Here is an 18,045-nt window from a genome sequence, read left to right as displayed (position 1 = left end):
CACCCTGCGCGTCGCTTGCCGGCGCCGGAAGTCGGGGTGCGAAGGATTCCCGGACGCTGGCGGACCGCTGCCTGCTCTAAACTGAGGTGCTGGGCCGCCATGGTCTCAGACGGTGAGGGCCGCGCAGGGCGGGACCCCGGACCCCAGGGCTGGGCGGACTCGGCTTGGCCAGGACCTGCCAAATGGAGCGTATCTTTTGGGCTGGGTGGAACTCGTTTGGTCTTTAGAGGAGTAGCCAATGTATCCAGCCATTCATTCAGTGAATATTTTTGGATCGCCTCCCGTGTGCCGGGGGTTATTTTCTGCGCTGGAGCAGAGATGATGAGAGACAGGGGCCCTCGTGGAGGTTCCGGCCCAGTGGGCAAGGCAGACAATCGGCAAGTGTATAAAAATAATTCCAAAGGGTGACAAGAGCTGTGAAGACAACGTAATAGGATGGTGTGGTAGATTATGCCTAGGGTCGAGGAGGAAAGCTACTGTACATAGGAGTCCAAGGGAGAGCGGGATATTGAAACTAAGACTTGAATGACTATTCGAAGTCCCCGGAAAGTGCCTTTTAAATGCAAAGGCGCTGTGGCTGGTCGAGCCACCCGGTCACACTGAGAAGAAAGAAATGGAGAGCCTGGGGGTAGAGGAAGGTGGGAGACTTTCATTCATACATTAAACTACCAGTTACAGAGCCTGATGAGTCTTGAAGGAAAGGCCAGAGGGATGAGATCAGAAAACTAGCTAGTTACGAGTCATATAGGGCCTTGTGGGCCATGATAAAGTGGCTGAGCTTTATTTTTTAGTGTAATACAAAGCTGTTGTAGAGTTTTCAGCAAGGAAGTGTTATGATCTGATTTACAATTTTAAAAGGTGACTTGTACTGCAGTGTGGAAAATGGATTGTAGGGAGCAAGAATAGAAATGGAGATCCTTTCAGAGCCGGGCGTGGTGGCTCACGCCTGTAACCCCCCAGCACTCTCGGAGGCAGAGGTGGGAGGATTGCTTGAGCTCAGGCGTTGAAGACCAGCCTGAGCAAGAGCAAGACCCCAGTCTCTACTAAAAATAGAAAAAATTAGCCGGGCATGGTGGTGCACGCTTGTAGTCCCAGCTACTTGGGAGGCTGAGGCAAGAGGATCGCTTCAAGACCAGCCTAAGCAACATAGCGAGACCCCTTTGTCAAAAAAAAAGTTCAAAAGGATGATTAATGTGTTAAGGTAGCCTGGTTAGTTGTGTTTGTCACTTTTGAGAGTAGCCTAATTCCTTTTCACAATAAATGATTTACATAGGAATTGCTTTACATTCTGGATTTTATCTTTTAACAATTAGCTCCTAACCACGGTTGGCCTTGCTGCTAGGTGATTGGATGGAACAGGCCACATTGACTCCGATGTCTCCCTTTAATTCTTCATGCCTGAAATTCGACCACTGGGGTTCCTGTTAGTGGCTAATCAGTGCCTTCTGTCCTTGACCAGGCAAAATGCAAATATCTCCGGGTGCATTCAGTAGCCACTCATTGAGCATCTGCTATGTGCTAGGCACTATGCTAGGAGCTGAGGATAAGCCGTGAACAAAACAGACAAAAATCCCTGCCCTCACGGAGTTTACGTTCTCTACAGGAAGCAGGCAAGAGCTTGCTAAGGGCCCACTTCAATCTCTGAAAGAACTGGGTCCTCTGTCAGTCTCGATTGTAGGATGATAAACATTTAAAGGCACGTAGTGGTACTTGCTCTGGATTTAATCTGTGAATTGGGAATGTTAGCTTTGATTCATTTTCATGAGGCTAATGTTTTTAATTTTGTTTCTTGTTAATTTTCAGAAGATGAATTGAATCTTCTAGTTATCATAGTTGATACCAACCCAATTTGGTGGGGAAAACAAGCATTGAAGGAATCTCAGGTAAAACTGCTTGAGGAGGCCTTTGGATAGTTCTGGTTTAACTGAGTATTTATATTGCTTTTTTTAAAAAAATGTCTTTATTAAGGTGTAATTTGCATACCACTAAATCCACCCATTATACTGTACACTGAACTGTAGTCAGTGATTTTTTTTTTTTCTTTAGTAAATTTGTGACGTTGTATAACCAATACTGCAATTCCATTTTAGAACATTTCTTTTACTGAGTAAAGTTCCCTCATTCTTCATGCCTATTTGCAGGCAATTCCTGCTTCTACCCACAAGCTCCTGGCAACCACTGATGTGCCTTCTGTCTTTATATAGCCTTTTCTGAACATTTCATGTATTAATCCCATACGACATATAGTCTTTAAAAGAATACTTTCTATTTTGAAATACTTTATTATGTAATGATTATAGACTCACAGGAAACTGTAAAAAATGGTACAATAATATCCCATGTACCCTTCACTCAGCTTCCCCCAGTGGTAACATCTTATATAGCTATAGTACAATATTGAACCCATCAGTGCAATCTACAGACCTTACTCAAATTGCAAGTTTTACATGCTCTAATTTGTGTGTGCATGTGTGGGGGGGTGTGTAGTTCTATACAATTTTTCTCATATGCACAGGTTTGTGTAGCCACCACTGCAGTCAAGATGTTGAACTGTTCCTTTACTACAAAGGAGCTCACTTGGAGCTCACCTTTCTAGTCTCTATCCCTAACCTCTGGTAAATGGTAATATGCCAACCTGTTCTCCATCTCTATAATTTTGTTTTATAAATAGATCATACGGTAGGTATCCTTTGCAATTGGCTTTTGTTCATTCAACATAATGCCCTTGAGATCCATCCAAGTCATTATCAATAACGATTTCCTTTTTTTCTCCTTTTTTTTTCTTTTTTGTGTGTCTAATTCCAGGTTAAATTCACATTATTTTCTTTTTATGCTGAGTAATATTCCATGGTCTGATGTACCAAATTTTGTTTAATCATTCTCCTATTGAAGGACATTTGGGTTGTTTCCAGTTTGGAACTACTACACAAAAAGCTGCTCTGAAAATTTGTACACAGGGTTTTGTGTGGACACAAATTTTCATTTCCCTGGGATAAATGCCCAAGAGTGCAATTCCTAGGTCATATGGTAATTATATGTTTGGGGTTTTTTTTTTGTAAGAAACTGCCATACTGTTTTCCAGAGTGGCTGTACCATTTTACATTCCCAACAGCAATGTGTGAGAAATCCAGTTTCTCTGCATCTCACCAGCATTTGGTGTTGTCATTTTTTTTTTTTTTTTGCCCGCTGTTTTATTAGATGTGTAATGGTATCTCATTGTGGTCTTAGTTTGCCTTTCTGTAATGCCAGCTGATGTTGGACATCTTCCCATGTGCTCATTTGCCAGCTGTGTGGCCTTTGTGGTGAAATGGCTTTTTATATCATTTGTTCATTTTCTAATTGTATCGTTTGTTTGCTTTTTTAACTGTTGAGCTTTGAGATTTCTTTGTATATTCTAGATGCAAGTCCTTTGTCAGATACATGGTTTATAACTATTCTTTCACAATTTCTACATCACTGAATGGTTTCCCTTTTCTCCTGAGTATATAAACTACTTTATAAATTGCTTCAGTGGCAGTGTTTCCAGGTCTTATTGCTGCTTGAAAGAATTGTCTTTGCTTTTGCTTTTCATATTTTAATTTTTACAATACAATCTTTTATGCCTTTGCCTCTAATTTAAAATATTTGTGGTCCTTATGAGTGTTATAGTGCTGATGAGCATTGAATTTCTTGAATGTTGATACTACAGCATCACAAAGCAAGCAAATCATTTTATCTTTAGCAGAAACAAGATAATATTGCAATTCCCAATCCTCATTAAAAAAATCTGTTTTCTTCAGCGTTCTCTTGGTCTTCTTTGACATGATGGTCTGTTAAGCAGACAGAATTAAAATATACTGTGGAGTTGTGCAACTATTCACAAATTCCCCTTCAAACAGAAACACAGTGCACTGTTGTCAAAAGCTGATAACAGACTGGCGTACCCGACCCCCATAAACTCGCCAGCCAGCCTCGTGTGGTGGTCGCACCAGTCAGGCTGGGGAAGTTAGAACTAAGAGCATAGCAGCCGTCAGTTTAGCCCTTGTGGCTTACTGATGTTCTAATTGTGCCAGTCAATCTAGGAGGATTATTCTGTGGTAACTTATTTTATCCTTTGGTATTTTAAATACATTCATTTTAAAAACTAAATAAAACTGTAAAAGATGAACAAAAATGTATTAATGAAAATAAAAAGATTTGTTCTGTAAAATTTGGATTCAGTCAAAAGGCTGCACTTAAGGACCTAGAAGGCCACATGTGGCCTGGTATAAGCCCCCTGGTTTATACCAAGTGTAATTGTTTCACTTTCCTCTTACTCCATGACATACAACAAACATCACACAGTATTCGTGTCAGAACTATACTGCTGCAGTTGAAACCATGAATTTACTATGAATACATGAATTCAGAAAAAGTCAACATAGGCATTCTATGAGAATCAACTGGCTACATGGAATTTACCATAAAGAGTATTGTGTATTTCATTATTATTTGTAAAGTATGTTTTACAAACCTTTGTATCAGTAATATTTGAACTAAACATATGTACTTGTGTGTATGTATACCTAGTTGTTTAGGGAGCCAGTGGTTAAACGTTGAGCAGCACATTGCTGATGTTGGCCTGTTACTCTCTAGAAAGGCTTAGTTTGCGCTCTCATCAGTGGTGTGTGAGAATTCCTCTTTTCTTGTACCAAGATGGTCTCTCTCCTTGTCTTACCTTTTGTCAATATAATGTGCAAAACACAATACACTCTCAATTTGCTTTTAGTGTATTTGATGGCCATTTTTACTTCTCCCTTGGGGCATTGCCCATTTTTTTTCTTTGGTGTTTTTTTTCTTTTAATTACTGATTTGTGGATACTCTATATTAAAGGGTTAACCCATTGCTTGTCATATGTTGCAAGTATTTTTCTCCAGTTTTCAACTTGCCTTTCACTTTGGTTTATAGTGTCATGTTTTCTCATATGGAAATTTTAATAGATTTCAGTTTTTTTCCAGTAGGCTGAAATTTACCAATGTTTTGTTTTCTACCTGAAATATTTATTTCTTGAAGAGAAACAGGTCTTATTCCAGGATTATAAAAATATCTGCTTATGTTTCTTAGTATTGTTAATACTGTTAGTACCTGTGAGAATGTGAGCTCCATGAGAGATGGGGTCTTTGCCTGGCATATAGCAGGCAATCTGCATACTTAGTGAATAAATGAATCGAAAACTCTTAAAAATCTCCAGTTTATTCAGTTTGCATTAAGTATCCATTCCACAGGTAGCATAGTTTGCTTGTGATTTTATCACAGAAGATGTGACATGTTTGTTATTCTCTAAATGTTATGCAAAAAATATTTGTGGAATATTGTACTGATGAAGGAATGATGTCATAAAAGTAAAATTAGAAAACTGTAGTTTTCGAGTGTTTTTGTTTATGCTCCTGAATAAATTTTTAGCAGTGAATATTTATCTAAAATTTAAATGAAGTCTTAATTTTAAGACCTGACAGTTACTTGGATAGCTAATTTGTTTTTCCGATGTCTTTTATTTTGTCAACAGTTTACTTTATCCAAATGCATAGATGCCGTGATGGTGCTGGGAAATTCCCATTTGTTCATGAATCGTTCCAACAAACTTGCTGTGATAGCAAGTCACATTCAAGAAAGGTATGACCATTATGATTATTTTTTCTGTTCAGTGCTGAACCTTCATGAGTTTTCTGTGCCAGCTGGCATGTATTGTTCCCTGTCCATGTTGTAAAAGGAAAATTTTTTCTATACCGGTGAACAACAGGTACAGCATCAAGAACCAGTACAGGCCGGGCGCGGTGGCTCACGCCTGTAATCCTAGCACTCTGGGAGGCCGAGGTGGGCGGATCGTTTGAGCTCAGGAGTTCGAGACCAGCCTGAGCAAGAGTGAGACCCCACCTCTACTAAAAATAGAAAGAAATTATATGGACAGCTAAAAATATATATAGAAAAAATTAGCCGGGCATGGTGGCGCATGCCTGTAGTCCCAGCTACTCGGGAGGCTGAGACAGGAGGATCGCTTGAGCTCAGGAGTTTGAGGTTGCTGTGAGCTAGGCTGACGCCACGGCACTCACTCTAGCCTGGGCAACAGAGTGAGACTCTGTCTCAAAAAAAAAAAAAAAAAAAAAAAAAAAGAACCAGTACATGTACGTTGTGATTCTACGAATACTGAAAACTTTGTTAGTTGATAGATAGTAGAGTTGCACAGTGGCACGAGTCATTTACACAGATTGAACTATATTGTCTGGGCAAAACAGGAAAAAGAACTATCAAATCGGGCAGGTACTTCCTCATGCCTGTCTTTTCAATATGTGTCTCCCCCAGAGGGCAGGTAAGATGGGAGGTGTGATTCTGTTTTCCCTTCAGCCAGTCTGGGCTCTGCTTACCTTTCAGGGCCTGACTATTTCACTGCTCTAAGGGTCATTCTGGTGTTTAGAAATAAGGATTTTTCTTAGAACATTGGCTTTAAAACCCAAGCCAACTATTCCATCTGGTGCTTGACTGAAGAAACAGTGATCTTTTCTAATATTGGGGTAGAAACTGGCTGTGTTAGACTCACTGCAAGATGGTGCCATTAGCCTGCAGCTGCTGTGTAAATACGGCCACATATACGGCGAGAGTTTTCATGAATAATTTTGACCATATTTACTTGTCACGTTATGCACCAAATGTAGAATTGAATCGTCATGTACAATACAGTTCTTCCATCTCTTAACTGTCACATCACAATAGAAGTGACTCTTGCTTACCAACATATTTTATCTGAGATTAGTGGCTGCTTCTCAAATTTTCTTGGTTCTTAGGGCTACTTCCTCTGGTGAGTGCAAGAGCCACGGGCCACCAAGCATACGCACCTACTCCCATCCGCACTCTACATTTTTCTCAGAATTGGGTGAAAAAGATGATGCTAGTTTGGTTAAGACACCAGTAAAAGCTATAACAGCCAGAATTTTCTTTCTTCTTTCTTTTTCCTTAAATCAAAAGTGTCCTCTGTGTGATTACCTTAAGAGTCATGAAGCACAAGAGAATCTTTTCAGGGACCCTTGGACCAGATTTTTATTACTAGAATAGATAATATGTACCTCAGGTAATAAACTAGTAGTAAATTAGAATTTGGTAGGAATCTCTTCTGATTGTTGTCTGAGAAAGGAAAGTATGGGGACCACCCTGAAGCATTTCAGAAGACTATAACCCAGTACCCTCTTTACTCCACTCATTGTTCAGAAAACACTGGAACCATTAAGCACTGGAACCATTAAAATGTGTGGTGGTAGGCGAATGTTTGCCAATTTGCCTATTTTATACATTTTTTAAAAATGAAATTTATTGTAGAATCTTATGAGTCCAAAAGTGGCGTGATTTTGTTTTCTTTGCTTAAATTTCATTCTGATCCTGAGTAAGAGCACAGGCAGTACATCCTGGTGTAACTAGATTTTTTTTCCTCTGCTGTTTCAGTCGATTTTTATATCCTGGAAAGAATGGCAGACTTGGAGACTTCTTTGGAGACCTTGGCAACCCTCCTCCTGAATTTAATCCCTCAGGGAGTAAAGATGGAAAATATGAGCTGTTAACAGCAGCAAATGAAGTTATTGTTGAAGAGATTAAAGATCTAATGACCAAGGGTAACAGCTTTTTAAAAAATTACTGTTATTTTGCAAATGAAGTTGATTTTGGAGGTCTTTGACGCATAAAGTTCATAAAGTAAAAAGATTCGCATCTCTTTATACTATCTACTTGCACTCTTTCTCTTTGCTTTTTAAGAATCATTTTCATCAAAGTCTGTATAATTTGCCTCACCTCTACAGCATTTGACACAGTTGACCAGCCTTTACTCCTCTTTTTTGGTGTTTTTGGTTTTTGTTTTTGAGACAGGGTCTTTTGCTTTGTCGCCCACACCGGAGTACAATGGCCTGACAACATAGCTCACAGCATCTTCAAACTCCTGGGCTCAAAGGATCATCCTGCCTCAGCCTCCCAAGTAGTTGGGGACCACTGGTGCTCACCACCACAGCCAGCTAATTTTTTTTTTACTTTTTTCTTAGAGATAGGATCTCACTATGTTGTCCAGGCTGGTCTCGAACTCCTAGGCTCAAATGATCCTCCTGCCTCAACTTCCTGAGTAGCTGGAACTATAGGTGCAAGCCACTGTGCCTGGCTACTTCTTTTGTGTGTATGTGTGTGTGTGTGTGTGTGTGTGACAGGTCTTGCTTTGTTGCCTGGGCTAGAGTACAGTGTTATCAGCATAGCTCACTGAAACCTCAAACTCCTGGGCTAAAGCAATCTTCCTGCCTTAGCCTCTTGAGTAACTGGGACTCAAGGCATGTGCTTCTATGCCTGGCTAATTTTTCTATTTTTTATAGGGACAGGGTCTTGCTATGTTGCTCAGGCTGGTCTCTAATTCCTGGCCTCAAGGAATCCTCCCTCCTAGGCCTCCCAAAGTGTTGGGATTACAAGTGTGAGCCAGCCTTTACTTCCTGAAAGATATTTTTTGGCTTCTAAGAATATCCTGTTGACCTGTTTTTCTTCTTTTTTGAACCATTTCTTAGTCTCCATTTCTAACTTTTCCTTTATCTTGTCCCTTAAAATATTTATTTTTATTTTCTTCTTTTCTCTCTATGTTTTCATCTCCTTTTGTCTTTAACACTCATTTATATATAAATACTTCCCAATTTTTGTCTCTAACCCAGGATTTTTTTTAAGCTCAAACCTCTCCATTTAAGTGCCCCATTGTTTCCTTAACATGGCCCAGACCAGCTTCATTATCTTTGCCTTCAGTTATGCCACAATTTCCATTCCCTGCTTCTCTCACCCTCATCCACCGAGTTTTCGAAATTTAAAGCTTTTGACTATTTTCCTCTCACATCTAACATCTAATTTGATATGAAATCTCAGTAGTTTAGCGTCAGAAGTATCTCCAAAATCTGACCCCTTGCTATCTAAATCAACCTCAGCACTGTTGACATTTGGGGCTAGACGACTCTGCTGTAGGGACTGTCCTATGCATTGTAGAATACTTAGCAGCGTCCCTGGCCTCGACCCACTAGATGCCGTAACCCCAGTCGCAACAAGCAAATGTGCTTTCAGACGTTGCCAAATGTCCCCTGCAGGGCACAATAGCCCAGGTTTGGAGCCCCTGCTCCCGATGATTGCGATGCTTCCTCTAAGAATCTAAGAATGCTTTGGTTCGAAAGCATACTTAGTTCAAGAAAGTACTAAGTGATTTTAGTTCAAGACAGTACTTAAAAATTCCCTTTTTAATGTTTTTTTTGTTATTTGTAGGTGACATAAAGGGTCAACATACAGAAACTCTGCTGGCAGGATCCCTGGCCAAAGCCCTTTGCTGTATCCTTGGTGTCTGAATGATACAGAAGGTGTCTTCTGTAGTAGACATATCTTAACTTGTGACATTTCTTAGAATCTTGAGTGTCCATTAATAGGAGGCATGACTATAATAAAGTGGTAGATAATAAAAAAATAGTTTATCTTGGCTTTGAAATGTTTTTAAGACAGCTGTAAAAACCTGAGGTGGGAAGAATGAGAAAACTCCAGAGTCTGCAGTATGTCCTTTTGCCTGCACCCCGCGCCTCCTGGGGATGCTTCCTTCTTCTCATTTTGACAAATTGGGGATCTATCAAAATAAGAGATGGGAGTTGGGAGCAGTGTTTGATTTTAAAAGCTGTTTACTGGTCCTGAAGCTTAATAAATGAGTGGCTGCTTCTCTACAAGCAAACAGGTTATTTTGTACGTAGCGTAGGGCAGTAACACCTTTCTAAGCATTTTCAATTTTCTCTGTTGTGTTATGTTCTCTCAGTCTTATGTAATCAGAAAATTCTTTTGGACAATATGGAGTGATTCCTTTGTTCCAGACTCTGATTTGGGTCGTCTGATCATCTTTGTATGGTTTTCAAATTTCTTACCGCAGTTGATTGGCTTATTGATTTACTTGTGGTCCTAGTATTCAAATCTGGGACATGGTAGACAATAATAGGACAGTCTGATAGTGGTAATTTTAATCTTCTGAGACGAAGATCATATTTCGATCAGGTTACAAAGCCCGGCTGAGTGCAGAGTTAGTGACTGAAACCCCCGGTCCCTCTGGTGCCAGTGTCACGGTACGTGGAGCGTTTCCTTTTTTAGCTAGGTGGATGCTGGGCTTATCTAACTAAAATTTGAGGTGATTTTTATGTTCGTTATAAATATTTATGAAATAAAATAGTATTTTTGTATTCCTTAATGCTGAGAAATTAAGACATTCACAGAATGAACAAAGACGTCAAAGGTAGGAGCCTATGTTTTTCTATGAGAACTGTAGTCCTGCCTATTTTGCTACTATGTGTGTAGTGGACTGCTTACAAGTTGGTTAGGAAACCATATATGTTTGGTAAGGTTCAGTCATATTGTAATCTGTTTTTATCTTTTTATAGATAATCAGGAAATGAAATCACGGATATTGGTAAGATTTAAAAAATCAATACTATGTTTATATTTAATTATAGACAATTGGAAAACAATGGGAAGTAAGACTCATTTATAATAGACGCAAAAAATGGTAAGTATTCAGAATTAATTTAATAAGCAATGTGTAAAAATGATTAGGAAGAAAAACTAAAATTCTGAGAGAAATAAAAGAACTGAATAAATGGAGGGCCATATTTTGTTCTTGGATGTCAGTTTTTCCAAAGTCACACTGTAAATTCAATGCAATCTCAGTTAGAATATCAATAAGGATTTTTTTTTTTTTTTTTTCCTGGCAGGGTGGAAAGATTTAAGAAAGAAAAGTCAACAGTTTATCTGGAAGAATAAATCAAAGGGAATAGCCAGGAACTTTCTAAAAGGGAATAATAAGTGGGAACTTGCTCTGTTAGTCATTAAAACACATTACGGGCTGGGTGCGGTGGCTCATGCCTGTAATTCTAGCACTTTGGGAGGCCAGAGTGGGAGGAGCGCTTGAGCCCAGGAATTTGAGGCTTCAATGAGCTATGATTGTGCCACTGCACTCCAGCCTGGGCAACAGAGGGAGACCCTGTCTCAAAAAAAAAGAAAAGAAAAGAAAAGAAAAAATGTGTTTAGCCTTACTAGGAATCAGAAAAATGTCAAATAATGAGATTTTCATTGTTTGTTTATTGCTTAGCACAAATGAAAAATCTAGTAGTTCCCGGGGTTGACGATGATGTTAGAAATTGGTTATAGAAAATGGTCCTCCCATATCACTGATGGGAGGATAAGTTGGTAAAATTTTTTGGAGGGCAGTTTGGTAATCTGTATCAAAATTAAATGTGCATACAATTTAGCAATCACCAACTATCTTCGGGAGGTAATTGGAGATTTGTGCAAAGGGTATGTGAGGGTGTCATCACAGCATGGTTTAAAACTGAGAATTGGAAACTGCTTAAATATCCTCTATAGAGAGATAGTGGAAATCTGTAAAGTCAGCAAGAAGCATAATATATATTCTAATTCATTGGCATAAAAAGATTCCCCCCCCCATATATTGTGGACTGAAAAATCAGGTTGCAAAACACTAAGTAGACTGTCATCCAGTTACACCTCTGTGTGTGTGTGTATTTTGGGGGTGAGTGTATATACTTGTCCATATAGATACTCTATAATAGAAGGATGTTCATCCTCTGGGCAGTAGGATTTGGGGAGAAATTTTGCTGTCATCTTTGTACTTTAGGTATTATTTAATAATGATGGCCGGGCGCGGTGGCTCACGCCTGTAATCCTAGCATTCTGGGAGGCCGAGGCGGGTAGATCGCTCAAGGTCAGGAGTTCGAGACCAGCCTGAGCAAGAGCGAGACCCCGTCTCTACTAAAAATAGAAAGAAATTATATGGACAACTAAAAATATATATATAGAAAAATTTGCTGGGCATAGTGGCGCATGCCCGTAGTCCCAGCTACTCGGGAGGCTGAGGCAGGAGGATCGCTTGAGCCCAGGAGTTTGAGGTTGCTGTGAGCTAGGCTGACGCCACGGCACTCACTCTAGCCTGGGCAACAAAGTGAGACTCTGTCTCAAAAAAAAAAAAAAAAATAATGATAAATGGGAAGACAAATTGGAAAAATAACGTTGGTCATGGTTCACTGTATACTGTGACATTTGAGTGGGAGTATTGAATGAGACATTTGAGAGGGATGTGCCTGAGAGATATTAACATGACTGTAATTTTTAGGTGATCAAGGCTGCAGAAGACAGTGCGTTGCAGTATATGAACTTCATGAATGTCATCTTTGCAGCACAGAAACAGGTGAATTGAGAGCCTGCCTTTTAAAGAATATTTGTTTCATAATGAAGGAAGGAATCAATTTTATTTTTTAAATGGTCTGTTTAGAGAGAGAGTCTGAAAAATTAATGAGCTAGGAATTCAGAATCCATATTGTATACTAGTTATTTCTCTACTTTGGGTCCTGGTTTGCTTGAGAATCTGATGGGTCCCCAGAACAGTGTGGGGACTGCCGGTGCAGTTTTCATATAGTTTCATGGTATTCAGGTGACCCCTTTTAGTTCACCTTTGGACCCCACGCTAAGAATGCCTAGTTTGACAGTTTGCTGCATAAACCTTGCCTCAGTTTCTCTCTCTTTACTTTAGTGAGCTGTGTAAAAATTTAATATTTTTACTTTGCAATAACTGAAATGTTCAGATGGATTATGACTAAATACGCTTTCTTCTTTGATACCTTTAAAAAAAGAAAGAGGCCGGGTACGGTGGCTCACACCTGTAATCCTAGCACTCTGGAAGGCTGAAGCAGGAGGATTGCTCGAGATCAGGAGTTCGAGACCAGCCAGAGCAAGAGCGAGACCCCATCTCTACTTAAAAAAATAGAAAGAAATTAGCCAGATAACTAAAAAAAAAAAAAAAATATATATATATATATAGAAAAAATTAGCTGGGCATGGTGGCTCATGCCTGTAGTCCCAGCTACTCGGGAGGCTGAGGCAGTAGGATTGCCTGAGTCCAGGAGTCTGAGCTAGGCTGATGCCACGGCACTCTAGCCCGGGCAACAGAGTGAGACTCTGTCTCCAAAAAAAAAAAAGAAAGAAAGAAAGAAATCCTTCTAAAAATTTAAGTTTTAATGTAAAGTGCTGCTGTAGCCACGTATAATATTCTCATAGAATGGCAACATGATACAATGAAAAGAGCACAGACTTTGGGGCAGGCAGAGTGGGGTGACCACAGCTCTGCCACCCGCTAGCCCTATGACCACAGCCCACCACATTCTGGGTGTTTTAGCTGCCAGATGCAAATGAAATGTGTGCCAAGCAGAGTCATTATGCATATTAAATGAGCTATTTTCAGAAGAGAGTCTGGGTACATAGTAGGTTCTCAGTATAGGGTACTCATTAATGTTATTATTCCTATAATATTTTCAAAATGTCCCTTTCAGAATATTTTGATCGATGCCTGCGTTTTAGACTCTGATTCAGGGCTCCTACAACAGGTATGTTTTAAAAGAATGCTTGGTGTTAGTTACGAAAATTAATGATTTTTATATTGATTATAATTTTAAATGATAATTCTTTGGATATATTGAATTAAATAAAATATTTAAAAGGAATTTTATCTGTTTCTTTTTTCCTTTTTTATGGAAGTACTACAAAATTATAAATTATATATGTTTCTTGCATTATATTTCTTTTGGGCAGTACTGTTATATGTTGCTTTTTAATCAAAACTAAAAAACTGAATTTCAGCCAGGTGTGGTGGTGGCTCATGCCTATAATCCTAGCACTTTGGGAGGCCAAGGCAGGAGGAGTGCTTGAGGCCAGGAGTTTGAGACCAGCCTGGGCAATATAGTGAGACCCTATCTCTACAAAAAATTTTTTTTAAATTAGCCAGTCATGGTCGTGTGCACCTATAGTCCCAGCTACTTGTGAGGCTGAGGCAGGAGGATGGCTTGAGCCCAGGAATTGGAGGTTGCAGTGAGCTGTGATCATACCACTGCACTCTAGGCTGGGTGACAGAGTGAGACCCTGTCTCTAAAAGAGAAAAAAAGTTGTGCTTCAAAGGACACCATCAAGCAAGTAAAAAATATTTGCAAATCATATCTGATAAAGAGACTTGTATTCATATTATATAAAGAACTCTTAAAACTCACCAATAAGACAAATAACTCATTTAAAAATGTGCAAAGAATTTGAGCAGACATTTCTCAAAGAAGATCTACAAATGGCCAATGAGCACATGAAAAGATGCTCAATATCATTAGCGACTAGGGAAATGCAAATCGAAACCACAGTGAGATCCCACTTCCCACCACTGGGGTAGCTACTGTTGGTGAGCGGATAGAGAAATGGGATCCCTTCTTCACTGCCGCTGGGAATGTAAAATGCTGTAGCCACTTTGGAAAACAGTCTAGAACTTTCTCAAAAAGTTAAACATAGAGTTACCATGTGACCCAGCAATTCCACTCCTAAGTATATATAAACTCAAGAGAAATGCAAACATATGTCCACACAAAAATTTGGAGTTGAATATTTATAGCTCCGGTATTCATGATAGCTCAAAAGTGGAAACAAACCAAATGTCCATTCATTGATGAATAGATAAATAAATTGTGGCATATCTATACAATGGAATGTTTGTTATAAAGAAATGAGGTACTGATATACACTATAGCATGGATAAACTTTAAAAACATTCTTAATGAAAAAAGCCATCAGAGTAGATGACTTTGTGAGAAAAAAAAAGAAAATAAGAGGAAAGAAGCCAGTCCCAAAAGGCCCCATTTTGTGTGATTCCATTCCTATGAAATGCTCAGAATAGGCAAGTCCCTAGAGACAGAAGGCAGAGTGGGCTGCCAGGGGCTGGGGGAGAGGGCATGGGGAGTGATTGATAATGGGTGTGGGGTTTCTTGGTGAAATGATGAAAATGTACTGGAATTAGATAGTGGTGATGGGTGCACAACTCTGAATATACTAAAACCCAGTGGATTGTCCACCTTAGAGTGGTGAATTTTATGGCATAGTGTATCTCAAAGATGTTACTCAGAAAGCATAATGGAAATGAATAAATACGGCAACCATCAAATTGTGTCAGTAGCAAATGGGAAAAAGGGCAAACACTCCTACACCGCCCTCTCCAAAAAGTGAACGGGATCGGTCAAGAGGGAAACATAAGAAATTTTGAACATCTCGAGAACTGGAAGTTTCTGGTCCTCATTTACGCTGGGAAAATGTTCCCTTTTAATTTGGAGTGTCATATCCTCCTCTCCTTTTGCAGACCTGAATAATTACCGGTGAGAGTTCCATCCCTCTGGAAAAACGAAGTAAGTGCTAGTTTGGCAGCGAGCCCTCTGTGTGTCTTGCAGGCTTGTGACATCACAGGAGGCCTGTACTTGAAGGTGCCTCAGATGCCCTCACTTCTGCAGTATTTGCTGGTAAGGAAACAGCGGCAGCGACCCTATTGCCTTGAGTAAAACGTGGCCCCTGGGTGCTGGGGAATGGATGGGAGCGAGCAGGTGGGTGGTCCTAGTAAGCGGGTGGCCTTGGAGTTTCAAAGTTGAGGAGGGCAGGCCTCAGGTCATTTTTTCCCCTTATTTTAAATAAAAGTCCCTTGTTTTTGGTTTTTGTTTTTTTTACAGTGGGTGTTTCTTCCCGATCAAGATCAGAGATCTCAGTTAATCCTCCCACCCCCAGTTCATGTTGACTACAGGGCCGCTTGCTTCTGTCATCGAAATCTCATTGAAATCGGCTATGTTTGTTCTGTGTGTTTGTCAAGTAAGTTCATGTACCTAGTTTTTTTCTTTCTCTTTATCGGGGGGCAGGCAGAAAATAACTCTGTGGTTTTTAAATCACTCTTTTATTTTTTTTTAATTTACAGTATTCTGCAATTTCAGCCCTATCTGCACTACGTGCGAGTAAGTATCTTTGAGTTGTGTGGGTGGCTCACGCTTCAGAGATGTAGAACGTTAAAAAGCGTTTTCTCTGTCGTGTCATTTCAGGACAGCCTTTAAGATCTCTCTGCCTCCAGTACTCAAGGCCAAGAAAAAGAAACTGAAAGTGTCTGCCTGAGAGTGATATATGTGTCCCATCTTTTAGAGCTATTAATAGAAACTGTACGGCAGAGTCTTTGTTGGGCAGGCTCTGAAAAAAATACAGATATGTATAGGGTAATTTTCAATGTAGTGAGATTCTCACAGGACATACTCCCAAAACACCCTTCTCATCCTATGCTTCTGGGGGACCGATTTGTTTGAGGGAGTCATTCTATGCAGTGCGTCCTAAAATCTTCCATGACTGGTTTTTGTCCAGAAAGGGAAAAGAAAGCATTAATTTGTGGCTTTTATTTTTTTAATAAGATGATCATTTGTCAAAGTCAGCCTGTCAAGACTAATTGTAAGTTTTAGAAGCCAAAATATAGGTCTTTACTGTGAATTATATGACATGAGAAATTTGAACACATCTTCGTGAAAAGTGACTATTTATGGAGTAATGGCATTAATCGCGATAGAACATCTTAACAGTTAACTTTAACAATAGTCATATAAATAAAATCCTTATTGTCTAAATTGAGATTTAGCTTCAGATATTATCAGATTTTTTTTTGTCTGATATCAGTACATATTTGGACAATTTTATGCAAATAATAATAGTTTGTCACCAAATACCTACAAAATTTGATTTTAAATGAGTAAGAAGAGCAAGTGCATTAATGTGGTAGCAAATTTTTCTTCACAAACAGTTGGATGAAGAGCTTATTTGTGAGAGCTAATGTCTGGTTCCAAGGGGAATTTACTGGGGAAAATGAACTCTGTGTTAAGTGTTGTTCCCAGATAGAATTCTTCCTTTTTTTTAGTGGGGGAAAAAACACATTAATATTAGAAACTGTTCTCTAGAAGCTTTCGAGTGAATACTGAAAACTTTTATAAGTTAAAAAAAATTTGTAATTTCAACAATAAAAAATTTATTTTTCTATGTAATCTTGAAATTATTAAATGTCATTTTAAGTTCCAGCAGGAAGGGTTTAAGGAATAGTAGCTGGTTTGCCTTGTTTTTATTTTTTATTTTTTATTTTTACTAATAGGAGACAGAGAGAGAGAGATTAATTTATTATCTGCCTTGTTTTTAAAAGTAACTGACAGGACTTAGGGAGGCTGAGGCAGGAGGATCACTTGAGCCCAGGAGTTTGAGACCAGCCTGGGCAGCATAGTGAGACCCCATCTCTACAAAAAAATACTAAAAATAAAAGTAATTAACAAAAACCTATTTGTGTACAAAACTTTGTATGTAAATAGATTTTAATTTTCTCCTTATACAAGCTGAATCTTAAATAATTTGATGTTTGGTTAGATGATTTCAAGTAGATTTTATATTCTATATTTGTGGTTTTAACAAATTGTACAAGGACTTTGGTGATCACTTAGCAAGTATTTGTTAATTCTTGAGTTTGAGAATCTGTCTTTTAAAAATAATACTTAATATTTCATATACTAATTAAGTATGAAAAGTACTATTTTATGTCTAGGAAATCATCATATATGTAAAAGATGAATAATTTCAAACAAGCTAATAAGGTTTCTGTTATTACTTTTTCATATGAAATATTTTATATACTTAATTCTGTTTCAGTTTTATTTTTAACTGATTTAAAACACTGTGACTTAGGAGCTCTTAGATAAGGTGGTAGCACCTGTATTAAAAGGAAGTTTAGGAAATTTTTCCCCCTGGGTAAGCGAGTGATGCAAATCAGAGACAGGAGAAATCTACGCCCAGACCAGACCGTACTTGTCTTGGTGGCCTCATGGGAGGGTCAAATGGGATAAAGGATGCAAAATTGTTTTATAAACTGTAAAGTGCCTTAAAAGGTAAGGCAGGGTATGGCAGCTGTGAGAATGCGCCTCTTAGATCTCCACCTTCTGGGGGTGGAACTGACGGAGGGCCCAGCCACTGACTCTGAAATCCAGAAGCCCGGGGCTGTGTGGGAAGCCAGGCTCCCTCGGGCTGCTCCCAGCAGGGACAGCACCGGAGTGCCAAGGCCCCCCGGCAAGGCCCCCCTGACAGCAACTTCAGTTTGAGAACCGCCCCCACAGCCTGGCCAGACTTCCCTGAGA

General features: G+C 39.3%; 1 protein-coding gene across 3 annotated transcripts; it reads left to right on the top strand.

Moving 5' to 3' along the window:
• The first annotated feature begins 55 nt into the window (after positions 1 to 55).
• GTF2H3 (general transcription factor IIH subunit 3) lies at positions 56 to 16,784 on the top strand. Of its 3 annotated transcripts, XM_069497087.1 has the most exons (13): positions 56 to 112; positions 1,804 to 1,883; positions 5,526 to 5,632; positions 7,451 to 7,617; positions 9,275 to 9,337; positions 10,245 to 10,274; positions 10,420 to 10,448; positions 12,168 to 12,242; positions 13,381 to 13,434; positions 15,304 to 15,372; positions 15,577 to 15,712; positions 15,816 to 15,852; positions 15,937 to 16,784. In XM_069497087.1, exons 1-13 carry the CDS (start codon positions 100 to 102, stop codon positions 16,004 to 16,006), a joined length of 930 nt encoding a protein of 309 aa, XP_069353188.1. In that variant the 5' UTR covers positions 56 to 99; the 3' UTR covers positions 16,007 to 16,784. The 3 variants fall into 3 exon arrangements, with proteins under 3 accessions (XP_069353188.1, XP_069353190.1, XP_069353189.1); XM_069497088.1 differs by lacking the exon at positions 56 to 112 and having other exon boundaries at positions 1,824 to 1,883; positions 5,548 to 5,632; XM_069497089.1 differs by lacking the exons at positions 12,168 to 12,242; positions 13,381 to 13,434.
• The last annotated feature ends 1,261 nt before the right edge of the window (positions 16,785 to 18,045 follow it).

This window comes from Eulemur rufifrons, chromosome 21 (assembly GCF_041146395.1).
Source record: "Eulemur rufifrons isolate Redbay chromosome 21, OSU_ERuf_1, whole genome shotgun sequence".
Taxonomy (NCBI): domain Eukaryota; kingdom Metazoa; phylum Chordata; class Mammalia; order Primates; family Lemuridae; genus Eulemur; species Eulemur rufifrons.
This window is presented reverse-complemented; position numbering and strand designations above follow the sequence as displayed.

What these genes read in the sequence shown, in the direction of transcription:
- GTF2H3 (XM_069497087.1), top strand. An exon ending in GCAAGTCACATTCAAGAAAG is followed by an intron (nt 5,633 to 7,450) that starts GTATGACCATTA and finishes CTGCTGTTTCAG; the next exon opens with TCGATTTTTATATCCTGGAA. An exon ending in TTGTTCTGTGTGTTTGTCAA is followed by an intron (nt 15,713 to 15,815) that starts GTAAGTTCATGT and finishes TTTAATTTACAG; the next exon opens with TATTCTGCAATTTCAGCCCT.